General features: G+C 44.0%; 1 protein-coding gene across 1 annotated transcript in view; it reads right to left on the bottom strand.

Annotated features, from left to right (window-relative positions):
• CTCF (CCCTC-binding factor) overlaps window positions 1–27,922 on the bottom strand; it is a 75,688-nt gene that overhangs the window by 11,557 nt on the left and 36,209 nt on the right. The window contains exons 3-10 of the mRNA XM_049786368.1: window positions 16,953–17,742; window positions 15,537–15,707; window positions 13,513–13,646; window positions 8,996–9,116; window positions 7,492–7,641; window positions 5,631–5,791; window positions 4,413–4,595; window positions 2,264–2,399 (exon numbers count right to left, since the gene is read on the bottom strand). Coding sequence (XP_049642325.1) covers window positions 2,264–2,399; window positions 4,413–4,595; window positions 5,631–5,791; window positions 7,492–7,641; window positions 8,996–9,116; window positions 13,513–13,646; window positions 15,537–15,707; window positions 16,953–17,733 — 1,837 coding nt within the window. The 5' untranslated portion in view covers window positions 17,734–17,742. The remainder of the gene's footprint in view (window positions 1–2,263; window positions 2,400–4,412; window positions 4,596–5,630; window positions 5,792–7,491; window positions 7,642–8,995; window positions 9,117–13,512; window positions 13,647–15,536; window positions 15,708–16,952; window positions 17,743–27,922) is intronic.

Genomic DNA, 27,922 nt, shown 5'->3' with positions numbered 1-27,922 from the left:
TTCTCTCCTCACATATTTCTCACAAAATTTTTTTCAGTATAACTATTTTTGCTTCAAGGGGCTGGTGAGATAGCCTGGAGGTAGGGCGTTTGCCTTGTATGCAGAAGGATGGTGGTTTGAATCCCGGCATCCCATATGGTCCCCTGAGCCTGCCAGGAACGATTTCTGAGCATAGAGCCAGGAGTAACCCCTGAGCACTGCTGGGTGTGGCCAAAAACCACATACACACACACAAAAAAAGCTATTTTATCTCAAAACCAAAAATATTTTTGGGGCTGGATTGATAGCACAGTAGTAGGGCATTTGTTTTGCACACAGCTGATCCAGGATGGACACTGGTTCGATCCCTGGCGTCCCATATGGTCCCCAGAGCCAGGCGCAATTTCTGAGCACACAGCCAGGAGTGTCAGTGTCCTCCCCACCCCCAAAAAAGGCTTTGTTGTTTGTTTTGAGCCTCACAGTACTTGGAGCTATTCCTGGTACTGTGCTCAGAAGTGATCCCTGGAGGTGCTCAGGGAACCAGATGAGGCACCATAGTGGCCTACCCTCCTATTCTCTCTCTCTCTTCAACCCACTATGTTCAATTCTGGCTGTACTCAAGGGTTACTTCTGGCTCTGAACTCAGAAATCATTCCTGGTGGGCTCAAGGGACCGACCATATGAAATGCTGTAGATTGAGTCCCGTTTGTGCAACGTTAGTGCTCTGTTGTACTATTTCTATGGCTCGTCTTTCTTTGACCTTGTTCAAGGCTTACTCCTGGTTCTGCACACAGGATGAATTTCTTGGCAGGGAAGATCCAATTCTTTAAAATGTCATACTTTCGCTGTGACTTTTACCAAACAAGCAAAATAGGTGGTAAGCACCAAGAAATTATTATAAACATATAGGGCACCATCTACAGTTTCTCTAGTTTGGTGTTTCTGGGAAAGTACATTCACCAAAACAAAATTTCTTTGAAGCCTTTTCCAAAAAAGCTTCAACCTGGGGCTGGAGAAGTATCTCAATGGGAGCACATGATTTCCATAATGTGTTTGATTCCCAATACCAAATGGTCCCCTGAGCATGAATTATTCCTAAAATTTACCAGCTATGGCCCTCAAACCATATCAAAATAAACCAACCGGGCCTGGAGAGATAGCACAGTGGCGTTTGCCTTGCAAGCAGCCGATCCAGGACTAGAGTGGTTGGTTCGAATCCCGGTGTCCCATATGGTCCCCCGTGCCTGCCAGGAGCTATTTCTGAGCAGACAGCCAGGAGTCACCCCTGAGCACTGCCGGGTGTGGCCCAACAAACAAACAAACAAACAAACAAAAAACAAAAAAACCAACCAAACAAAAAACAAATCTATAGTTACAAATGAGTCCTCTAGGTTGGTGCCAGCAGCCCAACAATCTACAGTACACAACTTAGCAATTTGAAACAAATCTGTATAATTGTGACTCCTACATCAACTAACACTTTGTCTCTTTCACTCCTCAAGAGTCTAGCACAAATATATATCTCTTCTGTCTTGATATCATGCCTGAAAGATAAAATCCCAGAACTGCAGACTTGACACGAGAGCTTGCATGGTTTGCATGCAAGACGCCAGAGTTGAATCCCTGGCATCATATGGTATTGAACACCACAAGGAACAATCTCTGACAACCAAGATGAGAGTTCCCCCAGATCATTGCTGGGTGTTCCCCCTCCCCAAGTCAAAGCCACATGGGGCTGGAGGGGAAAAGAGACAATCCAAAGGTGGGAAAACAGGTAGTTTTAAAATTACAAATGGAACAACTAAGTTAGTTAGGGAAGTCGATCTTTTCTAGATTTGATCAATACATCTAAAGGCTAGGCTGACAATCAAACCAGAAGTTGGTCAAGATGCTTAAATAACTTTCTTTATGTTCTTAGATTTGATCTAGACAAGCTTCCTAAATATAAAAGTTATGAACATAGAAAAGAAACTCTGCTGGCCATAAATATCAGAAATCTAGCAAACTAAGTAAAGATATTAATTTTGCTTTAGTTATAATGAAATGCAACAATAGAAATTATTAAGCAATGGAATGTCATGAGGAAAAAAAAAAGAAAAGGAAAACTGCACCAGGAAAAAACTGCTGATGTAAACAAGTGTACTGATTAGGAAAGTCAGAGATTTAAAGAAAATTAAGAATGAAGAGGTTATCTCTACATCTCAACATATCTACATGAAATTATACTCAAAGTTGGGCACCATAATTTGCCACGTATAACTAAACCAAGAAACAAATCACTTACCACTGTCGGAAGAATCTTCTTTTTTAGAACGCATCTTTCTTTTTCTTCCACGCTTGCTCTTCTTTGTTTCCCCTCCATTTTCCCCTTCTACACCATCTGGACCAGCACAATTATCAGCATGTCTTGCCATGGTATTCTAACAAAAGGAATAAAATTCTTTCATATTAATAAAGAAGTAAAGTCAGTACTGGAGGGCAGAGATAGGTAAGACACATGCCTCACATATGAAGCCTAGGTTTGATTTCCGATGTGCACACACACATCAAAACTGAAATTCCTTCTTTGTTTAATGAAACACTTGGAGTTATCTAAACTAAGCCTGAATGTTCTCATATCTGCTAAGTACATCATGAGCACTCCATCTAAAGGAGATGGTCTCAAATCTGTCAGTGGTAGCGGGGTAGGAGGAGGGAGAGATTGCACAAGATGAGACTGTTCTTGGAGCACAGCAGCCTGCATGTAGCAGCAGGAGGGAAGAAACTGTAGCCTCCTGTCTGGAGCAGATTTCACTAACCAGAACCCAAGGGAAGATTCAGGACAAACCTATTTAAAGTTACTGAGTCCTGGTATTACATACATAAGACCCAGGGTTTGATTCTTGACAACAAATAACTAAAATAAAGAACTGAAGTTCCCCACCAGGCAGAAGAGCTCAGTAGTAAAAAATAAAATAAAATAAAATAAACACAAAAAACCATCCAGGTGAGAACTATCAACCCTCTCATTGAAAGAGAAAGAGAGAGAGAGAGAGAGAGAGAGAGAAAATTTTCCTTGTTTTTCATTTTGTGTGTGTATGTATGTGTGTGTGTAAGTAAAAGAAAATTTTCCTTGTTTTTAATTTTTGGGCCATTCATGGTGGTGCTCAGGGGACCAATTGGGATGCTGGGATCAAACCCAGATCAGTTGCATGCAACGTAAGCATCTTACTCTCTGATCTCTTAAAATAGGCTTATTTGGAAAATAAAAGGAGGAAAAGAGAGAGATACATACTCAGTATAGAACACAGGCTTTTCCAGAATGGAAAATCAGATCAAGAACATAGTATTAAGACAACACAGATATAGGTGCTGGAGCAGTACAGTAAGTAGGGCACTTGCTTTGCACAGCCAACCTGTGCTTGATACCCAGAGCACATATAGTCCCCTGAATGACACCAGGACTTATCCCTGAATGCAGAATCAGGAGTAAGCTCTGAGCACACTCAAGATACCCACCCCCATAGTACAAATGTAGTAGGCAGGAGTGAGAATACAGTAAGGTATATGCTTTGCAAGTAGCTGACCTGGATTTGATCCCTGACACCACAATCCTGCACAGAGTCAAGAGTAAATTTCAAGCACCACTAGGACCCATCCACACAGTCCTCAATCACCACCAATGGGAATGGGGGGGGAGGGGACACACAAGATAATACAGGACAAAAGTATTTGCATTGCATGTAACTGACCCTGATTCATTCCTGTACTTGCATGGTCCCGAGCACCACAGGGAACAACCCCCACATCCACACCCCCCAAAAAACCAGGGGCTAGAATGATGGTATAATGGGTTAGGGATATTGCCTTGCACATGGTCAACTCAAGTCTGATTCCTAGTATTCTATATGGTCCATGAGCACCACCAGGAATTATCCCTGAGTGTACAGCCAAGAGTAAACCCTGAGCAAGACCAACTGTGGTCCAAAACACAAAACAAGACATAAAAACATAAAAACAAGGGGCTGGTGAGGTGGCGCTAGAGGTAAGGTGTCTGCCTTGCAAGCGCTAGCCAAGGAAGGACCGCAGTTCGATCCCCCGGTGTCCCACATGGTCCCTCCAAGCCAGGGGTAATTTCTGAGCACTTAGCCAGGAGTAACCCCTGAGCATCAAACGGGTGTGGCCGAAAAACAAAAACAAACAAACAAAAAGCAAAAAACAAAACATAAAAAAAAAATAGAAAAATAGGGCCAAAGAGATAGCATGGAGGTAAAGCGTTTGCCTTAGTAGTTCAAATCCCAGCATCCCAAATGGTCCCCCAAGCCTGCCAGGAGCGATTTCTGAGTGCAGAGCCAGGAGTAGCCCCTGAGCATTGCTGGGTGTGACCCAATAAACAAAACAAACAGACAAAACCAAAAAACAATTGTTAAGACTAGTAATAAGCTGTAACTCACCCGGCGTGTAAATGTTTTCCCACACTTAGAACATACGAAGGCTGCAGGAACGAAGTTGGGATCATGGTAACGTTTGAAGTGCATGTCAAGGAGTTGTTTCTGGCGGAAGGTCTTGTCGCAGTGGCTGCAGGCATAAGGCTTCTCCCCTGTGTGGGTTCGTTTGTGCATGATCATGTGTCTCTCCTGGAAAAGAGGAATAGGGAGTAAGTGAAGATGGGGGAAAGGCTTTAATCTCATTCTTTAGTCTGTCAGGATGCTGCTACCTAAGAATTGCACAATGTGGCTGAGAGGCTTCTTTTCCTAGATTCTTTTTTTTTTGTTTGTTTTTGGGTCACACCTGGCAGCACGCAAGACCATATGGGATGCCGGGATTTGAACCACTGTCCTTCTGCATGCAAGGCAAATGCCCTACCTCCATGCTATCTCTCTGGCCCCTCTCCTAGATTCTAAGGTCAAATGGCTTGTCAAAAGAGCAATGCTACTCCATTTTGAATGTGAAGAACTGGTTCAATAAGCCTTTGAACAGATTCTAGTTTCTTTTTTTTTTTTTTTTTGGTTTTTGGGCCACACCCGGCAGTTCTCAGGGGTTACTCCTGGCTGTCTGCTCAGAAATAGCTCCTGGCAGGCACGGGGGACCATATGGGACACCGGGATTCGAACCAACCACCTTTGGTCCTGGATCGGCTGCTTGCAAGGCAAACGCCGCTGTGCTATCTCTCCGGGCCCGAGATTCTAGTTTCTTATGGACCCCTCTACAACACTTTTTTTTTTTTTTTGAGCCACACTCAGTAATGCTCAGGAATTACTCCTGGAGGTGCTCAGGAGATCATCAGGATGCCAGAGACTGAACCTGGGGCAGCCACATACAATACAAATGCTTTAGCCACTGTACTATCGCTTTGGCCTCTTTATATCACATGTAAGCAGGTGCTAAGATGAGATAGATCCATTTCTTCTCAAAGTCCCACACCTAATTCCTTTGAGGGGGTGAGGGGTGATAGTGGTACTATAATATCATCTACCCATGATAAGAGGAGTTTGGGATGTGGCTCAAATGACAAGTGTTCAAGGTTCCAAGACTTGATCCCAGGGACAAACACTCACTCCCCCGCTGCCAGCAGGTGTGGACTCAAAACAGCAGCAATAAAATCATCTGATAAAACCTCTTAGATGCCTTGTAAGTACCATGAACTACTTTCTCTAACTACCAAAGTCTACCTGTCTGCAAGCGTAATCACACTGATCACACTTAAAGCGCTTCTCATTCTTGTGTGACTTCTGATGTTGGATGAGGGCATAGCGCTCATGAAATACAGCATCGCAGTATCGGCATTTCTTGCCTTGCTCAATATAGGAATGCTGCTTTCGCAAGTGAACACCTGAAAGCAAAACACAAAGATCAATTTTGTGAAAACACAAGCATTTCAACAAATAAAATTACTTCTGCTTCTCAGTCATTATTCTGTCAACACAGTACAAATAGTGAATCAATAGGAATGAGGACAGGAGCTGGAGAGATAGTAAAGCAGTTAAGAGTGCCTTGCACATGGCTGACAAGAGTTCGATCCCCGGAACCCCAAAGGGTTCCCCCAAGGCCACAAGAAGTGATCCCTGAGCATGAAGCCAGGAGTAAGCTCTGAGCCCCACCAGATGTGGCTCAAAACACCCTCCTTAACGCAGCACCCCCTGCCCCCCCAAAAAAGATGTGGAGAGGCTGAGGACTATATTAAAATAGGAAGCTAAAGAACATGGCAAAGAAAAAGAATCTATGAGAGATCTCTGAATCATTTAGTTAACAAATATAGAGGAAGGGCAAATATTCATTCCACCAGGTTTCTGGGTTGGAAGACAAAGTTGTTACATTGTCTAGAAACAGAAAGGAGCAGAAGCGCATGCGGTGGTGTGCTGTGCTGTTTCGCAGAGTAGAATATACAAAGATTTTTTTAGGCCTTCAGTTTTAGATAAACTAAACTTGAAATGACAATAAATTTAAAGTAGGGACAGTGGGGCCTGGAGAGATAGCACAGCGGCGTTTGCCTTGCAAGCAGCCGATCCAGGACCAAAGGTGGTTGGTTCGAATCCTGGAGTCCCATATGGTCCCCCTTGCCTGCCAGGAGCTATTTCTGAGCAGACAGCCAGGAGTAACCCCTGAGCAACGCCAGGTTGCTCAAAAACCAAAAAAGTAGGGACAGTGGTACAAAGGTGGTTAGATGGTTCTAAAAATGAAGTCCTGGGGACTGAGAGATAATATAGCTGATAGAGCATTACCTTGTACTCTGTTGACCTGGGTTTGATCCCCAGCATCACATATAATATTGAGTGCAAAGTAAGAAGCTTTGAGTACTGATGGGTGTGGGTCCCCTCCCCCAATAGTAACAACAACAACAACAACAACAACAACAACAACAACAACAACAACAATAGCTTAACTCCAAAGAAAAAAGTTCAGAGTAGAAACAACTTTAGAAGTTTTTTGTGAGATCATGCAGGCAAGTGGGCTGACCTGTTTGGACTATATCACATCATACCTCTATATGGGAACTTTATGCATCATGCCAGGTGGTGCTCAGAGAACCAGGCAGTGACAGAGGTTGAACCTGGGTCTTTAGCTTGCAATGCATATGTACTCCAGCCCTCTGAACTAGCGCCCTGAACCTATCTAGGAAATTGCAGCATTAGACATGAAGGTTACCAATTACAGGTATTCTCTATTTCTTCTCATGTTCCCATCGATTTATAATTAAGTTATATTCAAGAAAGAATCACATGGCTTCACTTAGAGAGAGCTACACAATGGAAGACTAGTCACATATACAAAAATATGATTTGATTTTCACAAATTCTCCAGTGTATTGTTTTCGTTTGTTCTTGGGTTTTTGGGCAATACCCAAGAAACTCAAGGGTTACTCCTAGCTCTGCACTCAGAAATTACTCCTGGCAGGCTCAGGGGACCATATGGGATGCTGGGGATAGAACCTGGGGTTGGCCATGCATAAGGCAAATGCCCTATCTGTGCTATCACTCTGGCCCCACACTCCAATATATTTTTTCCAGAGAGGCCACTAATAAATTTACTTACCCAAATCACTTTTTCGGGCTATGACAGTGTCACAGTGGGGACAGTGAAATTTGGCCACATTTTCTGTGTGCTTCTGTAAAATGTGCATCTTCATGGTACCACTTTGGGTAAACCGAGCATGACAAATATAACATTCATAAGGTTTTTCCCCTTAAAAGAAAATAGAACAAATGAGATGAAATGAATAAGTGCTACTGTTAACCTGTATTTAGGAGGTAGAATGCTGAGGCTGAGATTCAACACCCTTTACTCAGGAAGGCCTAGACTCAGGTTTATTTTTATTTATTTATTTATTTTGGTTTTTGGGTCACACCTGGCAACTATGATCAGAAATCGTTCCCAGGAGTCTCGGGGGACCATATGGGATGCTGGGATTAGAACCACTGATCTTCTGCATGCAGGCAAATGCCTTACCTCCATGCTATCTCTCTGGCCCCTATTTTTATTTTTTTTTAAACTTTATTGATTGATTGGTTTTTGAGCCACAGCCAGCTGTTATCAGGGGTTACTCCTGGCTCTGTACTCAGAAATCACCCCTGGCTGGCTGGGGGACCATATGGGGTGCTGGGAATCAACTGGCTCCATTTTGGGTCGGCCACATGCAAGAGCAAACACCCTACTGCTGTACGATCTCTCCAGCACCTAGACTCAGGTTTATTGTCAGAGATGTGAAATGAGGACTAAACTGCTGTTACAAAGTCCTTCACATTAGGGGGGGAAAGTTTCTATAGCAATGCCTGCTTTTTGGTAAATAGGAGAACATCCAGGGCTTGCCATTTAAACCTATTTAATCTCTTAAACATGTATCTCACATGACTGTTTGTTTGCTTAATTCCACTCAGATGAAGCCTGTGCTCTCTCTCAAACAATTACTTCTCCCTTTCTCTCCCTTTACATCTTTAAAATAAGTTAAAATAAAAACTTTCTTAAAATAAAAAAGTGAAAAGGCTTCAGTTTTATTTTTAGAAAAACTGAAAACTGAGTAAGTTGGATTTAAGTAACATACCCAGGCAACAGTAAAAATTCTTAATTTTAATTACATGGATTAAAATTAAAATTAAAAATTAATAATTAGGGGCCTGAGCAATAGCACAGCAGGTGGGGCATTTGACTTGCAATGGCTGACCCAAGTTCGACCTCTGGCATCCCATATGATCCCTTGAGCCTGCCATGAGTAATTTCTGAGTGCAGAGCCAGGAGAAACCCTGGGTGCTGCTGGTATAATCCCAAAAACAAAATAAATGTAATTGAATTAAAAATAATTTCATACATTAAAATTTTCATGTCATTAGAGAGTATTGCCTCTGTGCCAGAGTTTCCAGCTGACCAAATATCCCAACCCGTTATCCAATGTACATTCAAGAACAATGAATCAAAAGATAGGCCAGAGAAATATTTATCAACCATTACTTTAATACTCATTTCCACTCAAGTAAGCAAAGGGGACAGGGGGTATTTCACATAGGATCTGCTGAAATTAATACCAGGAGGGAAGAAATCCTACCTGAATGGGTTCTCATGTGCCTTTTCAACTTGTATGTATCCCTGCTAGCATAACTGCACAAACTGCACTGGAACGGACGTTCTCCAGTATGAGAGCGAATGTGACGTTTTAATTTGCTGACCTGAAATAGAAAAGCAACCGAAACTTTTACACTTCTATTAGTAAAGACAGCAAGGAATACACAGGGGTCAATAAAACACAGCTTCATGGATCTGAAGTTCAAAATGTTCTAAGCTGAAAAGGTGTTATTTATTTTCCTACCTTATTTGTAACCTTGTTTCTAAAATTCTATCATAATTCAAGGAGGAAGAACACAAGATAGGTAGGTACATTGATGAATTAAAATCAGTTTGCTGTTTTTATTCTTTTTTTCTTTTTTGGTTTTTGGGCCACACCTGGTGTTGCTCAGGAGTTACTCCTGGCTGTCTGCTCAGAAATAGCTCCTGGCAGACACGGGGGGACCATATGGGACACCGGGATTCGAACCAACCACCTTTGGTCCTGGATCGGCTGCTTGCAAGGCAAACGCCGCTGTGCTATCTCTTCGGGCCCATCTGCTGTTTTTATTCTTTTTTTTTTTTTTTTTTTTTTTTTTGGTTTTTGGGCCACACCCGGTAACGCTCAGGGGTTACTCCTGGCTATGCGCTCAGAAGTTGCTCCTGGCTTGGGGGACCATATGGGACGCCGGGGGATCGAACCGCGGTCCGTCCAAGGCCAGCGCAGGCAAGGCAGGCACCTTACCTCTTGCGCCACCGCCCGGCCCCTGCTGTTTTTATTCTTATCTATTATTAGTGACTTTCGGGCAATACCTACCTGTGCTTAGGAGTCACTCCTAGTGGTGCTGGGGGACCATATGGGGTCCCAAGTAATCAACTGGAGTTGGCCATGTGCAAGGCAAGTGTCACTCCTATTATATTTACTACTTTTCTTGCTTATTTGGTGTGTGTGGGGGTGTAGGCTTTTTGGACCACACCAGATGGCACTCAGGGTTTTCTCCTGCCTCTGTGCTCAGAAATTGCTCCTGGCAGGCGTGGGGACCAATATGGGATTCCGGGAATCAAACCCGGGTCTGTTCTAGGTCAGCTGTGTGCAAGGCAAACACCCTACCACTGTGTTCTCTTTCCAGCCCCTTCTTTTGGTTTTGGGTCATACTCAGGGATCACTCCTAGGGATACTAGGGAGACCATATGAATGACACTGGGAATTGAATCTAGGTGGGCCACATCCGAGACAAGTGCTTACCTTTCCCACTGTAATATCTTTTTTATTTTTTTATTTTATTTATTTATTTATTTTTTTATTTTGGGCCACACCCAGCGTTGCTCAAGAGTTACTCCTGGCTGTCTGCTCAGAAACAGCTCCTGGCAGGCACGGGGGACCATATGGGACACCGGGATTCGAACCAACCACCTTTGGTCCTGGATCGGCTGCTTGCAAGGCAAACACCGCTGTGCTATCTCTCCGGGCCCCCACTGTAATATCTTTTGGCCCCACCAAATTAATGCTTTTATTCAAATCCTTTTTTCTTTTTTTTCTTTCTTTTTGTGGTTTTTGGGTCACACCCGGCAGTGCTCAGGGGTTACTCCTGGCTCCATGCTCAGAAATTGCTCCTGGCAGGCACGGGGGACCATATGGGATGCCAGGATTCGAACTGATGACCTTCTGCATGAAAGACAAACGCCTTACCTCCACGCTATCTCTCCGGCCCCCAAATCCTTTTTTCATTTATTTTTGGACCATACCAGTGGCATTTGGGTTACTCTTGGCTCTGAACTCAGAAATTACTCCAGGGGCTGGAGGGATAACACAATGGGGTCGAGCACTTGCTTTGCATGCTGCCATCCCAGGCTTGACCCCTGGCACCCCATAAGATCCCCGGAGCCCGCCAGGAGTAATTCCTATGTGCAGAGCCAGGAGGAACCCCTGATACTGCTGCTGGGTGGGTATGGCCAGAAAACAAAACTAAAACGTCTCATATAAAGTTAATCATAAAAAAATTATAGTGATTTACAGTTAATGGCTTGTGCATACATAATCCAACACCACACTCATCACTATACCTCACCTCCTGTTCTCAATGTCCCTCCCTTTTAGAACATACCCACCACCCCACTTAGTTTTGTGGATCAATTCTACTGTTGTATTCCCTTTGTCAACAGAACCTTTTCTTGAAGGTGATTATTAAACCACACCAAGCTGTGTTTAGGAGCTACTCCTGGTTGCATGCTTGGGAAACCATTTAGTTTTAGAACTGAACCTAGAACTCCTGCATGCAAAACATTTGTTATACTCCTTTGGGACATCCCCTAGACACTCATCCATGATATCAAGTTTTCCACTTTCCTTTACCATATAGTGTGTATGTTATTTATTTTTCTGTTCTGCTTTTAGATCATACCCTGTAATGTTCATTAAGAAAGGACCCCCTAATAACTGTCATGGGGGTATAAACCCTGCCTCAGCTTAAGTGTGGGGAAGCTGTTTCTCCTGGCAATTTCTCCCTGATACTGGCTGTACTTCCCTGACTTTGCTGGTAAAACTGTTGGCTGAACTCGCTGTTTCTGCTACCTTGTAGCTCCCTTCTGTCCTTTCTCGCTCTTCTCTGATTATATTGCTGATACCTGCCCTGGTCCCATCCTCAGTTCTATCTCTCTCCCTCTCTCTGCCCAGCAGTTGTCTGTAAGGCCCTTCACGTCCCTACACTGCCTGTTCCCCCAATTAAACCTGGTCTCCAGAAAAACCCTTTCCTGTCAGAGTTGCGCCTTCTCGCCTCAGGCAGGGTGATGGTCTCTGGCAGTTAGGCTCTGGCAATCTGGAGCCGGAATCAGACTAGTCCAGGCAAGCAAATACCTGACCCACTGTACTATCTCTTGGCTCTGGTAGATTTCCTAAGAAAGCAAATAAGTATGTCTGCAAGAAAGAACACTTTTTTGGATCCAGAGCAGTGGTACAAGCGGTAATTTGCCTTGCACAGGGCTAACCTAGGACAAACCACGGTTCGATCCTGTGGCATCCTATATGGTCCCCAAGCCAGGAGCAATTTCTGAGCACATAGCCAGGGTTAACTCCTGAGCGTCACTGGGTATGCCCCCCCAAAACAAAATAAAAAACCACTTTTGGGGCTAGAGAGATAGCATGGAGGTGGGGCTTCTGCCTTGCATGTAGAAGGACGGTGGTTCGAATCCCGGCATCCCATATGGTCCCTGAGCGATTTCTGAGCATAGAGCCAGGAGCAACCCCTGAGCGCTGCCGGGTGTGACCCAAAACCCAAAAGGGAAAAAAAAAAAAAAAAAAAAGAACACTTTTGAGTCCAGAGCTATAGCACAGCAGATAGGGCTTTGCCTTGCATGCAGCCGACCCAGGTTCAATCCTTGGTACCCCCAGAACCTGCCATGAGTAACCTGAGTACCACCAGGTGTGGCCTGAAAACCAAAATTAAAAAAAAAAGAGAGAGAGAGAGAAAGAACTTTTTTTTTTTTTTTTTTGGTTTTTGGGTCACACCCGGCAGTGCTCAGGGGTTATTCCTGGCTCCAGGCTCAGAAATTGCTCCTGGCAGACACGGGGGACCATATGGGGTGCTGGGATTCCAATCGATGACCTCCTGCATGAAGAGCAAACAAACGCCTCACCTCTATGCTATCTCTCCCGCCCCGAGAAAGAACATTTATACTTTTCCACTAATCATTTTATGCCATTAGCTAAAATTTCTTTTTTTTTTTTTCGGGCCACACCCGTTTGATGCTCAGGGGTTACTCCTGGCTAAGCGCTAGAAATTCCCCCTGGCTTGGGGGGACCATATGGGACGCCGGGGGATCAAACCTCGGTCCTTCCTTGGCTAGCGCTTGCAAGGCAGACACCTTACCTCTAGCGCCATCTCGCCGGCCCCAGCTAAAATTTCTAATACAAAATTAAAAGAGTAGTAAGAACAGATGTAGGGTAGAACAGATAATATAGTTAGTAAGGCACTTGCTTGCATGCAGCTCAGCTCACCTGGATAGATCTCAAGAACCAAATAAGGTCCCCAGAAACCCACCAGTGGTGATTCTTGAATGTAGGACCACAAGTAAACTCCTGAACACAACCAGGTATGGCCCAAAAGAAACACCCCCCTCAAACAAAACCAACATAAAAAATATGGGTAGGGGCCAGGCCAGAGCGATAGTACAGCATCAGGGCAGGGAGAGAGAGGGAGAGAGAGGGAGGGAGGGAGAGAGGGAGGGAGGGAGGGAGGGGGAGAGGGGAGGGGAGAGGGAGAGAGGGAGAGAGGGAGAGAGGGAGGGAGGGAGAGGGAGAGAGGGAGAGAGGGAGAGAGGGAGAGAGGGAGAGAGAGAGAGAGGGAGAGAGAGAGAGAGGAGAGAGAGAGAGAGAGGAGAGAGAAGAGAGAGAGAGAGAGAGAGAGAGAGAGATGGTAGAGGAGGTAAAGCAGTGGCAGAGACCTAGCCATGAATATGTGAAGCCTTTAATTCAATTCCAAGCACAAAACAAAAGAAAAGACAATCAAGAGGCTGAATACTCACTTCTACACTGGCATAGTCACACATAGAACACTTAAATGGCTTCTCATGAGTGTGTTTGTAACGACGATGCCGCACTAATTCTCCACTAGTTACAAAGGCCATGTCACAGTCTGGGCACTTATGAGGACGAGTACCTAGGAAGTAAAATGTATAAGATGAAAACAAGATCAAGAGCACAGTTAAGAGTTCAATGTGTAATCCAGCACTGTTGCATGAGCTCATCTTAACTGTGCTAGTGTAAAAGCAGTTCCCAAAGTTATGGCATTGTGGGGCCGGGAAGGTGGCGCTAGAGGTAAGCGCTAGTGTAGGACTGACCGAGTTCCATATGGTCTCCCCAAGCCAGGGGCAATTTCTGAGCGCATAGCCAAACGGGTATGGCCCCCCCAAAAAAGTTATGGCATTGCCTGATGAACTTGTGAACAATAAACCCACATTAGAAATATGTGCCAAACATTAAGCTTACCTTTTTTTTTTTTTTTTTTCGGTTTTTGGTTTTTGGGTCACACCCGGTGATGCTCAGGGGTTACTCCTGGCTGTCTGCTCAGAAATAGTTCCTGGCAGGCACGGGGGACCATATGGGACACCGGGATTCGAACCAACCACCTTAGGTTCTGGAGCGGCTGCTTGCAAGGCAAACACCGCTGTGTTATCTCTCCGGGTCCTAAGCTTAACTTTTTTTTGGGGGGGGGGGGGGACCGCACACTCAGTGACACTCAGGTTTCCAGCTATGTGCTCAGAAATCGCTCCTTAGCTTGGGGGACCATATGGGACACTAGGAGATTGAACCTCGGTCTGTCCTAGGCTAGCACGCACACAGAGCCTTACCGCTTGTGCCACCGCTTTGGCCCCTAGCTTCTTTGAATTACCTAGTTAGCTGTCTTTTTTGGGGGGGGTAGGGTGGGGAGGTGGTTAGGCCACAGAGAGGGTTTATTCTTGGAGATTCTCAGGGTACCATATGCAGTGTCAGGGATCAAATCTAGGTTGGCTGCTTGCAAGGCAAGTTCCTCACCCACTGAACTATATATTGTATATGGTTCTACACTGCTGCCTTTTAATATAAAAAAAATGGTAACTAATATAAATCATACATTACCCAGGAAATTAATACACAATATGTAGCTTATAGGTCAACTCCCATCACTTGATCATGCTCATCAAATAATTAACAAATGAAAAATAATTTTTAACAATCATAATAAATGAGGTAGAGTCCAGGAAAGCAAACTGTTCTATAAGCACTTGAGATGAATCAACAATACCAAAGTGTAAGAAGCACAAAAGAGAACCTATAGAAGCTCCTGGGCAGTCTTTGATGACCTTTTGGACAATAAATTAGCTAGTAGTGAAGTAACATGAAGGTAAATTCAGAGAATAAAAAAAAAATCCATGTTTTCTGTTTACTGGAGATGGGAGGGTGGGTTTGGGTCAGACTTGGCTTTGATCTGGACTTGATCACTTCTGTGGTGTCTGGGGCACCATACAAGATGGCAGAAATTGAACCAGGATGTGAAAGTCAAAAGCCTCACTCAGTTCTCCAGACTTTATTTATTTATTTATTTTTTTGGTTTTTGGGCCACACCCGGCATTGCTCAGGGGTTACTCCTGGCTGTCTGCTCAGAAATAGCTCCTGGCAGGCACGGGGGACCATATGGGACACCGGGATTTGAACCAACCACCTTTGGTCCTGGATCGGCTGCTTGCAAGGCAAACGCCGCTGTGCTATCATTCGGGGCCCGGTTCTCCAGACTTTAAATCTAAGTTTCAGTCTTTCTTTTCAATTTATTTTTATTTTTTTATTTTATTTTCAATATAATGAAGCCCCCAATATTTTATTTATTTGTTTGTTTGTTCTTGGGCCACACCCAGAGGCACTAAAGGGTTACTCTGGGCTCTATGCTCAGAAATCACTCCTGACAGGCTTGGGGAAATACAGACTCTGTGGGATAGTCGGCTGCGTGCAAAGCAAATGCTCTAGCCACTGCGCTATTGCTCCGGCCCCAGCCACCAATATTTTAAACCAGTACCTGTGTGTGTGTTAAGATGATTCCTCAGAAGGGTGACTGTTCTGAATGCCCTACCACAAAGATGGCACTTGTGTGGTCTCTCATCAGTGTGACTTTTCATGTGACGATCCAAATTTGAGCGCCGTGGACATGTGTAACTGCAAAGCTCACACTGGAATGTCTTCTTTACACCTACATACAAAACATAACAATCACTGCAGAATTTCACGGTTTTAAAATTAACCCTAACCTTAGATTTCCATAAATATATTTCATTTATTAGCCATTTATAACTAAGCCCAATCTAAAGAATGTTAAGTCATAAATATTTCATACCACAGCAAACTTCCTTTTTTGGATTTAAGTACTCAATCTGGAAAAACAAGTTTTTTAGTTATTTTTATGTCACAAGGATAATAATCAAAGGGGTCAATGCTTCAGGTCAAAACCAAGTCTCCTACATGCAAAGCATGCACTCCAACCTTTGAGCTATGACACCAGCTTTTGACACTAATTGCTAATTATGACACTAATTACTTTTCAGAAAATAAAATTCATAGGAAAGTAGAGAAATTCAACAGGTTAGGAATTCCGTGCTGGACTCAGTTCTGGGTAAAACTATTCATTTACTTTTTTTTTTTTTTTTTTTGCCACACCCAGTAGTGCTCAATGGTTACTCCTGGCTCTACACTCAGGAGGAATCATTCCTGCTGGCTTTGGGAGACCATTTTGGATGCTGGCAATCAAATCCTAGTTGGCTGCATGTAAGGCAAGCACTCTATCCTTATACTATCTCTCCAGCCCCTGGTTGAAAAGTTTTTATTTTATTTATTTATTTTGGGTTTTGGGTCAGATCTGGCAGCGATCAGGGGTTACTCCTGGCTTTTGCACTCAGAAATCGCTCCTGGCAGGCTCAGGAGACCATATGGGATGCTGGGATTCAAACCACCATCTGTCCTGAGTTGGCAGTGTACAAGGCAAACGCCCTACCGCTGTGCTATCTCTCTGGCCATAAAAAGTTTTTAGATTGTATAAAAGGACTGTATCCACATCATAATTAAAGATTAAATTTAATATATATAACCTACCTGTGTGTTACATGCTTTATTCCAAAATTATTTCGTGGATACTCATTTTACCTTTTTATTGTCTTTGGGTGTGAGAGATTGAAACTGAAACCCCAAGGCCTCAAAGCAAAGCAGGAATTCTACCAAACTACATCCCCAACTTCTTTTTTTTTTTTTTTTGGTTTTTGGGCCATACCCGTTTGACGCTTAGGGGTTACTCCTGGCTATGAGCTCAGAAATCGCTCCTGGCTTGGGAAGGACCATATGGGACGCCAGGGGATCGAACCACGGTCCTTCCTACGGTAGCACTTGCAAGGCAGACACCTTACGTCTAGCGCCACCTTCCCAGCCCTAGTCCCCAACTTCTTACCTTTCTTTTTAATTTTTGTTGGCTTTGGAGGCTTCATATTACCAACCACTTTCTCTGCATTAACTTCTGACAGCAGGCCCTCCTGCTGCTCTTCCTCAAAATCGTAGACAGATACATCCACATCTTTGCCCTCCTCTGTGTAACGTAGTTTGCTCTTTTTGGTTTTCTTTGTTTTTTTGGCTGGTGGCTGATAGTCTGGATCTTTTTGCCAACTAGGATCTTCCTGAGGTGGAAGTTCCCCTTGCTCTAGTGTCTCCACTTCTCCATTGGCCCCCACTTTCACCACTTGAAACCCTTCAGGCAAAGGTAAGGTGTGACATATCATGGGTTCGCTTTCTGCAAGGCCCTCTTTAGACACTTCATTCTCATAAGCCCCCTGAAGTTCTTCTACTGACGTAGTAGCAACAGGGACAGTCACAGGAACAGGTACTTGAACAAGCTGCAGTTCTCCTATGTTTATGGGCTGTTCTTCCATATTTACTACCTGCAAAGTTATAATCTGGGTATCATCCACAGCAGTCTCTGCTTCTGGAGCAACTGTACCCTCCATGACTTCAGTCTTCATCTGAAGCAGGGTAGAATCCAGTTGTTCCATCATTACCATCTGTACACTGTTATTGACATCTTGGACCACCTCACCCCCATCAGTCTGGTTCTGGGGTAGATGGCAAGCATCTTCTTCCTGGCCCCCTTCCCGGCGTCTCTGGTAAGTCTTTCTTTCCTTTCCTTTAATGAAAGTTTCAGACTCCTCCACAATGGCTTCAACCGCCTCACCTTCCATTTCTCCTTCCTTAATTAAAGGAGAACATAAGAACATTAAAAATTTCAAAGTTACACATGAAAACATAAACTGTTTAAACAAAAAGGATTCAATGAATACATGAATAAATTAAATAATGGTCATTAATAATACCACATACATGAAACCAAACATATACCTCCTGTTTAAAGAACCCTTATAAAGCTGTTTAATCAAACAAAACAATTTGAAATTAATCAAGCCTTTAAATCCAACTAGCAATTAGCAAGAAATCGGCGACAGAGAATGTTAATACACTCAATAGAGTTGAAATTTGTAAAATTCAGACTAAAGTAAATATTGTGCACAATTTTGGGGGGAGGATCATACCAATAATTCTCAAGGGTTATTCTTGGCTCTGCACTCAAGAATTACTCCTGGTGGTACCTGGGGGACCATATTTATCATGTAGATGCTAGGAATTGAACCCAGATCATCTGCTTGCAAGATGAATGCTCAACCTGCTGTACTATTTCTCCTGCCCCAAACTGTACACACTCAACTACTAAAGTTTCTTCTATAAAACAAAAATCACCAAGATGGGGCCGAGCACAGTGGTAAGGTGTTTGCCTTGCACATGGCCAACACAGGACAGACCCCATTTCAAATCCCGGCATCCCATATGGTCCCCGAGCCTGCCAGGAGCAACTTCTGAGCGCAGAGCCAGATGTAATCCCTGAGCGCTGCCAGGTGTGACCCAAAACAACAACAAAAATAAATGAAAACAAACAAAAATTACCTAGAGAAAAAAATAGGAAGGATAAAGGAAGGATCTAAGGGTAAGTGGTTCTTTATTTTTTGTTTTGTTTTGTTTTTTTTTGTTTTTTGTTTTTGTTTTTGGGCCACACCCGGCGTTGCTCAGGGGTTACTCTTGGCTGTCTGCTCAGAAATAGCTCCTGGCAGGCACGGGGGACCATATGGGACACTGGGATTCGAACCAACCAACCTGGATCGGCTGCCGATCCAGGACCAAAGGTGGTTGGTTCGAATCCCGGGTGTGGCTCAAAAACCAAAAAAAAAAAAAAAAAAAATTATTTAAAAGATTAAAAAAAAAAATCAAACTATGGGGCCAAAGCAGTGGTGCAGGCGGTAGGGCATCTGCCTTGCACACGCTTACCTAGGATGGACCACGGTTTGATCCCCGGTGTCCCATTCGGTCACCCAAGCCAATTGTGATTTCTGAGCGCATAGCCAGGAGTAACCCCTGAGCGTCATCTGATGTGGCCCCAAAACAAAACAAAACAAAACAAAATCCTCAGAAATCACTCCTGGCTTGGGAGGACCATATGGGATGCCAGAGGATCGAACCACAGTCCGTCCTAGGCTAGCACTTGCAAGGCAGACACTTTACCTCTAGTGCCACCGCTCCGGCCCCTTTATTTTTCTAAAGTAGTGTTAATGCTGTCTTATCCTTCTCAACAAACCTGTGTACTGTATATCAAAATACTAGTGGGGACTCATTCTTAAGACTTTCCAAGAAGTGTTCAGGGAGGCCTGGAGGTCCCACCCAGCAATACAGGGCTCACCGTGTGGGTCAGATATTTTAGTGTTTGGATCCAGCAATATGAGAGGATGTGGTACCACATTAGAATTCAGGGCTTAGGGGCCGGTGGCGCTAGAGGTAAGGTGCCTGCCTTGCCTGCGCTAGCCTAGGACGGACCGCGGTTCGATCCCCCGGCGTCCCATATGGTCCCCAAGCCAGGAGCGACTTCGGAGCGCATAACCAGGAGTAACCCCTGAGTGTCACCGGGTGTGGCCCAAAAACCAAAAAAAAAAAAAAAAAAAAGAATTCAGGGCTTATACATACCAGGTATATGATCCAGTACTTTTAGCTATCTTTCAGATTCTACTGGTCTTGCTACTTATATATTATTCTTTTTTTTTTTTTTTTTTTTTTTTTATGTGGGTAGAAGGCATACACCATAGGCTGTTTTTAGGGATAACTAGTGAGTGGTGTCTGGGAACTATATGCAGTACCAAGGAATGAACCTAGGTTGGATGCACAGAATCAACTGTTCTCAGTGCCTTATCCTCAACCATCATATGTGGAGCCAGGGAAAGAACGATTCAGGCCAGCTGTGTGCAGGGCATACACCCTGCAATATGTAGTACCTACCCACTGAACTCCAGACACTCTATATAATTTTCAATTTTTTATGTGCCCTACTGGTGGTGCTCAGAGGTCACTCCTGGAGATCCTCAGGGAAGGGAGGGGATAAAACTATGCAGTACTAGGGAATCTAATCTAGAGCTCCAAAGGCAAAGCATCTTGTTTCAGTCTCTTTTCTTTTTTTTTTGGTTTTTGGGCCACACCTGTTTGACGCTCAGGGGTTATTCCTGGCTATGCGCTCAGAAATTGCCCCTGGCTTGGGGGACCATATGGGACACCGGGGGATCGAACCGCAGTCCATCCTACGCTAGTGCTTGCAAGGCAGATACCTTACCTCTAGCGCCACCTTCCTGGCCCCTCAGTCTCTTTTCTAAACCCAGGGTTTTATTATATTTTATTGTATTATATTTATTTGGTTTTATTTTATTGTATTTGGGGGTGGTAGAGATGGTGTTGGGACATTCCTCGAAGGACTCAGGAAAACCACATGAGATGCCAGAGACTAAACCTGGGCTGGTCACAAGCAAGGCAAAAACTTTGCTTACCGGGGCCAGAGAGATAGCACAGCGGTAGGGCATTTGCCTTGCATGCAGCCATGGTTCAACTCACTGTGTTTCAAATCCTAGCATCCCATAATGTCCCCCGTGCCTGCCTGGAATGATTTCTGAGTACAAAGCCAGGAGTATCTCTGAGCACTGCCAAGTGTGACCCAAATCCCCTGCCCCCCTTACCCCCCAAAAAACCTTTCCTTACCAACTTATCTCTTCAGCCCTCTGTCAGCAGTGATTACTGAGCGCAGTCTTTGAACACTGTCCCGGTACCTCTCCTTCCCCAAAGACTCTCCTCAAAAATAAAGAGTATCACCAATTTTGCAAAAGGAAGAGATGCCTGATACACATAACGCCCATCTGACTTTCATGATTCTCTCATAATCTAGCCCCAGAAAACCTATATTTATGACATTGACATGTTGCTCTTTGGCACATACCCTTTCAAATTCTTTTCACAACAATCAACTATTCTCAGTGCCTTCTCCCTTCCTTTGACTTCTGTTTTTGTTACTGCTTTGAGTCACATTCATCTAAGAGCTACTCCTTGCTCTGGACCAGGGATCACCCCGGGTGGGGTTTGGGGAATGCTATTTAAGTGATGGAAGGGATTGAAACCAGGTTGGCTATGTGTAAGGCAAGGGCTAACATTCTTTCCAGCCCTCTCCTCATTTGCGCTTAACCATCTCTTTCAGGTCTAGTTCATTCTTAGCACAAAATCTTCTGAAGTTTTGGAGCTTTGCTTTTAATCTGAATATCCTCTGATAAAATAACACTATTCAGTACTTGATTTTCTCAAAATGATTCATTTATTTTCCCCAGTACATCTGTGAAAGCTCTTTAAGGACAGAGTCATATTTAAAGCAACCTACATTTTTGGACAGATTCAGCAAACCCCACGTTTGTATAGGGTAAAACCAACGCTAACGGAAAAACCTCAGCTTTTTCCATCAATAGGAAGGGGAGCTAATCAGTCTTGTTTGTTCTGTCATTATCTACTTTCATTAATCCCCTGTTCTCAATAACAAGAAAACATAAAGTTCAATTCAAAGGCTTTTAACTAAATGCTCCATAAAAGCAGAAACATAAAATTGGTCAGTGCTTTATTTGTTGCCATGATGTATCTATGAAAAAGTCTGAGCATTGGGGCCGGGAAGGTGGCGCTAGAGGTAAGGTGTCTGCCTTACAAGCGCTAGCCGCGGTTCGATCCCCCGGCGTCCCATATGGTCCCCCCAAGCCAGGGGCGATTTCTGAGCACATAGCCAGGAGTAACCCCTGAGCGTCAAACGGGTGTGGCCCAAAAACCAAAAAAAAAAAAAAAAAAAAAAAAGTCTGAGCATTGGGGCCGGGAAGGTGGCGCTAGAGGTAAGGTGTCTGCCTTGCAAGCACTAGCGTAGGACGAAACGCGGTTCGATCCCCCCCCACCCCCGCCAAGCCAGGGGCGATTTCTGAGCGCATAGCCAGGTTCCCCTGAGCATCAAATGGGTGTGGCCCAAAAACCAAAAAAAAAAAAAAAAGAAAAAAAAAAGAAAAAGTCTGAGCATCAATGTACTAAGCATTATGATATCATTGATGATTCAGATAATGAACGGTTATTGTATGTATCCTCACAATAATTACTTTTATACATTCAATATTTGGTAAGATGAATTATTATTATTTTTTTTTTTGGTTTTTGGGCCACACCCGTTTGACTCTCAGGGGTTACTCCTGGCTATGTGCTCAGAAATCGCCCCTGGCTTGGGGGGACCATATGGGACGCCGGGGGATCGAACCGCGGTCGGTCCGTTCCTTGGCGCGCTTGTAAGGCAGACACCTTACCTCTAGCGCCACCTTCCCGGCCCCAAGATGAATTATTTTGAAATAGGAATGCTTGTTATTTATGCTATTCAATACAAACATAATAAAAGCCACAAATACAGAGGTGTATATATATATATATATATATATATATATATATATATATAAATATATAGTGGGGCTATACTGGGCAAATATTTGGGGGCTATTTCAGGCTATCTTCAGGGTCATTCTGAGCTGCTCAGAGGACTATGTTATAACAGGATCAAGAACTGGTGGGGCTCATGTACACAGAGCAGGCACTCCAGCTATCTATCTCCCTGGCATGCACATGCTTTTTTTTTTTTTCTTAATATAGAAATCCCTTTCAGTCAAGTTCAACTTCATGTAGGCCAGTGATGCTCAGGAGAACCCAGCAGGGTCACAACTGGAGGTGCTGAGGGTCACCAGAGCTGAACCTGGTACTGCTTAAGGTAGGGACCATGAAATGCTAGGCAATAAACTCATGTACTGAACTCAGGCATGTGAATCTATAATTCCAGCTATTTCCCTAATCACTATTCATTGTTTTTTTTTTTTTTTTTTGGGGGGGGGCAGAGTACACACCCAGAGGTACTCAGGATTTACTCCCAGCTCTGCCTTCAGAAATCATTCCTCAGGGCAGGAGTAGCCATAAGGAATGTGAGGTATTGTACCCAGGGTAGACCATATACAAGGCAAGCACCTCCACTGCAGTACTATCACTTCAGCAACCCCTTCATGCTTTTGTTGTTTTTTTGATCACACCAGAGATGCTCAGGGGCTACTCTCGACTGTTTTCAGGCTTTGCTCCGAGAGGTACTGGGAGATCATATGTGGTGCCCAGGTCAACCACATGCAAAGCAAAAACCCCTACCCAGGCTTTACTAACACTCTGGCCACCCCCAAAAGAAAAAAATTAGGGCCGAAGCAGTGTGCAGGGCTATCAGCCTTGCATGCACTAGCCTAGGACAGACTGAGGTTCGATCCCCAGCATCCCACATGGTCCACCAAGCCAGGAGTGATTTCTGAGTGCCTAGGCAGGAGTAACCCCTGAGCGTCACTGGGTGTAGCCAAAAAAAAAATAAAAAAAGAAAAAAATGTACAGGCTGTAAATGTTAACGATGGCTCATCAGAGAATCACTATGTAATTTCAGTTCATTTAGATATGCCTATCAAGAGTAAACTAGTGGAGGAAAAAATATTTAATCTCTGAATTCTGTGAGATTTTACAGCACCCAACAATTTGAAAAGCTGAGAAAAATCCATCTTGTCTCTGCCATGAATTTACGAATTTAACTGTTAGAAACGGCTTGTAATCGAATTCAACCTAAAAGAGGTCACAGTTATAAACCAGGTACAGATTGGTCCAAAGTAATATAAATTGAAACCAACTGTGTTGCCAGAGTAGAACTATGCTGACAGTTTCTCGCTCCATAAAAACACTCATTGGATCCACATATATCATCTGTGCATTCAGATCATAAAAGTAGGGGCTGGAGAGATTGCACAGCTGTAGAGCATTTGTTTTGCGCGTGCTGACCCAGAACGGACCTAGGTTCAATTCCCCGGCATCCCATATGGTCCCCCGAGCCTGGCAGGAGTAACCCTTGAGTGCAGCCGGATGTGTCCCCAAAACCAAAACCAAACAAACACACAAAAAAAAATCATAAAGTACTACTTTACAAGTACCTCTCATAGACTGCTTAGCTATATCAGTGTATCACTTTAGCCAGTGATCCCTTCACCTAATTTTGTATAAGAAAAGGAATCTATCTTAAGACTAATCTAATAGGTTAAATCAGGCCTCACTTCCCACTTCCTGGAGACTGCACTCCTCTCTTCCCTTGAAAGAACATTTTCTAGGTTTTGTCAAATCTCTTTGTGGACCATTTTTGGGTGAGACCCAAAAACCAAAGGAAAAAAATAGTATTTCAATCTACTCCTGGAACACAACCTTTTTTCAAAGAAATAAACATGGGGCCGGAGAGATAGCGTGGAGGTAAGGCGTTTGCCTTTCATGCAGAAGGTCATCAGTTCAAATCCGGGCGTCCCATATGGTCCCCCGTGCCTGCCAGGAGCAATTTCTGAGCCTGGAGCCAGGAATAACCCCTGAGCACTGCTGGGTGTGACCCAAAAACCACAAAAAAAAAAAAAAAAAAAAAAAAGAATCTAAACATATTACTTTCTTCAAAGATATCTAGAAAATGGAACACTTAGGATTTTAAAAAAGCTGTTGATAATTCCTATATCTACAGATAAATTCCTAGTCTTTCTGATGTTACTCTGTTTTTGTTTCCTAATGTCTTCTTCTTTGGACCAGACCCAGCAGTGCTCAGGGATTACTTTTGGCACTGTGCTCAGCACTTCTGGAGGGCCCAGGAAACTATATGGGATGCCAAGGTCTGAACCCAGTCAGCCATGAACAAGGCATGTGTATAGCTTTGCTCTCCTAAGCAAAGAACCTAAGGGGTTGATTCTAAAAGAAGTTGATTCTCTTTGTCCTTAGTGGTTCCAATTCTTTGACCACATCCCTCACCCCACTCACCAACAAAATGAAACACTTATTACTTCCTCACTTTCTGCTTTGGCTCTTTTGTTTTTGAGAGCTCCTCCCTAAGCACATCAAAACTGTTCTTTCTCTGTAGCCATTCCTTTTGCTAAACTTTTTTTTTTTTTTTTTTTTTTTTTGGTTTTTGGGTCACACCTGGCAGTGCTCAGGGGTTACTCCTGGCTGTCTGCTCAGAAATAGCTCCTGGCAGGCACGGGGGACCATATGGGACACCGGGATTTGAACCAACCACCTTTGGTCCTGGATCGGCTGCTTGCAAGGCAAACACCGTTGTGTTATCTCTCCAGGCCCCTTGCTAAACTTTTATACAGTGCATGTGACTATTACTTTCAACTCAAACATCCCTGGAAAAAGGATTCTAGTCCCCAAACCACAAGTTACCAAAGTTACTTGGCCTGTCACCCCCTTTTCAAAAAATACTTGGAAATCTACTTGTTTGTTTGTTTTTGAGCCACAACCAGTGGTGCTCCGGGGTTACTATTGGCTCTGCGCTCAGAAATCAGCCCTGGAAGGCTTGGGGACCATATGGGATGTCAGGGATTGAACTGGGTCTGTCCTGGGTTGGCCAAGTGCAAGGCAAACACCCTACCGCTGTGCTATAGCTCTGACCCCGGAAATCTACTTTCTTTATGTCAACAGTGTCCTGACTTGTACCTGAGAGAGCTACTGCAAACCCCTGAGGGCCATATCATTCACTTTGGGAAACTCAGCCCTAATTTATCACTAACTAACCAAATAAGCTTGACAAATGTGAGTCAATCTTCTGGATGACAGTATCACATAGAACAATTTTGAAGATCCTTTTAGTATATTTTCCACCTGTTTTTGGGCTATACAAGTGGTGCTCAAGGAACTAGATGGACCACCCTAGGGACTGAATGCAGGTTGGCTGTGTACTTTAAGGAAAGAGCCCTATATGCATGCTATACTATCTCTCCAATTTTCTCTTCCAGTCATCTAATTTTGAGTAATGTGAAGCTGAATAACTATTATGCATGCAAATATTTATTTGGAGATTTTGAGCCAGTATACCTGCCAATGCCCTGTGAACCCTTGTGGTGCTGGGTATTGGAAGCAAGATTGGGGGGATGCAAGTCAAGTACTTTAACTCCTGTATTATCTCCCTGGCCTCATACATAAGAACTTGTCTGAGGGACTGGAGTGGAGTACATTGGGTAGGGTGCTTGCCTTGCATGCAGCTGACAGGTATTTTAACCCCAGTTCCCCATATGGTTCTGAGATTGCCAGGGGTAACTCCTCAGCAGAGTTAGGAGAGTCCCCCCACCCAAAAAAAAAAAGAGGGGGGAGAGAAGAGGGTAAAACGAGCATTAGAACACTTTTGTTTGTTTCTTTTGGGGGGCACATCTGGCAGTACTCAGGGGTTACTCCTGACTCTATATCAGAAATCATTCCTGGCAGGCTCGGGGGGATCATATGGGATGCCGGGGATTAAACCCAGGGCTGTCCTGGGTTGGCTACTTGCAAGACACATGTCCTGCGCTGTGCTATAGCTTCGGTCCTAGAATACTTTCTTGCCCAAGACTGGATGAGAAGGAGAATTCAGAGAAGAAAGTTCTCAAAAATCTTGTCCATGCCTTTTTTTTTTTTTGGGGGGGGGGGTCCCCACACCCAGCAGTGCTCAGGGGTTACTTACTCCTAGCTCTATGCTCAGAAATTGCTTCTGGCAGGCCCAGGGGACCATATGGGATGCCGGGATTTGAACCACCGTCCTTCTGCATGCAAGGCAAATGCCTTACCTCCATGCTATCTCTCTGGCCCCTTGTCCATGCTTTTATGCCAGCAGAATCTGACCTGCATCCTTAGGGAAACTGCTATATCAGAGCATTTACTTCTTTTTTTTTTTTTTGGGTCACGCCCAGCGGTGCTCAGGGGTTACTCCTGGCTGTCTGCTCAGAAATAGCTCCTGGCAGGCAGGGGGGACCATATGGGACACTGGGATTTGAACCAACCGCCTTTGGTCCTGGATCGGCTGCTTGCAAGGCAAACGCCGCTGTGCGATCTGTCCGGGCCCCAGAGCATTTACTTCTTGTCTGTCATCTTTATGCTGCTCAACTCTTTTCTTTTTTAGATTTGGGGATATACCAAATTGTGCCTCGGGGCTTACTCCTGGCAGTGTTTTGGGGACCAAAGTGGTGCTAGGGATCAAATCTAGGTTGACAACATGCAAGACAACATGTCTTATCCACTGTAATCTCTTTCTAGCCCCCTTAAATCTTTTCTATTTAAAATTCCCTTTAAAATTAGGGAGCTGGGGCCTGAGAGATAGCATGGAGGTAGGGCATTTGCTTTACATGCAGAAGGACGGTGGTTCGAATCCCAGCATTCCATGTGGTCCCCTGAGCCTGCCAGGAGCAATTTCTGAGCGGAGAGCCAGGAGTAACTCCTGAGCGCTGCCAGGTGTGACCCAAAAACCAAAATAAATAAATAAATAAATTAATTAAAAAAAATTGAAATTAGGGAGCTAACTCATTGGGTTGCAGTAAGTTAACCTTAAGCTACTGAGGACCACTAGAACCACCAGGTACAGTACAGAAAACAAAACATCCATCTGACAAAACTTGTCATAAAAAAACAAAAACAAAACAAAAAAAACTTGCCATCAGCCATCTCTATACGCCCTCTATGCTCAACCTCATGCTGGTTCTTTTCCACTTCTGCTCACACACTTGGGATCACCAGTGCAGTGTACTCCGTGAGGTTAGCAATGGCCCATAACTGGCAAGTATGAGTGTTTTGTACTTATGTGACTTGACCTCTCTAAGAAATTTAGCATTTTTGCCTAAGCTTTTCCCAGAAGTATGCCAGACTATCAGAAAGCTGAGTATAACTGGGTCACATGATCTTTCACAGCCCCTAATGAACTGCTTTCATTAAGTTTTACTTTGGCAGTATGCCCTTTGGGATAAACTTCATCAAACTTTACATGTTTGGGAAAGCTTTTCAACAAGTTGCTATTTTTCCCCATATTATGAGACCACTGCCCTTTTAATACTAAATGTTCATAAATTCCTCCCCCCTTATTCTTAAAAGGAGAACTCAAATCAATAATCTTGTTTGTACTTTAATCACCTTTTTTGGGGCGAAGGGGGCAATCCAGCAGTA

Source organism: Suncus etruscus, chromosome 14 (genome assembly GCF_024139225.1).
Source record: "Suncus etruscus isolate mSunEtr1 chromosome 14, mSunEtr1.pri.cur, whole genome shotgun sequence".
NCBI classification, from domain to species: Eukaryota; Metazoa; Chordata; class Mammalia; order Eulipotyphla; family Soricidae; genus Suncus; species Suncus etruscus.
The sequence above is the reverse complement of the archived record's forward strand: the minus strand, read 5'-3'. Positions and strand labels throughout refer to the sequence as shown.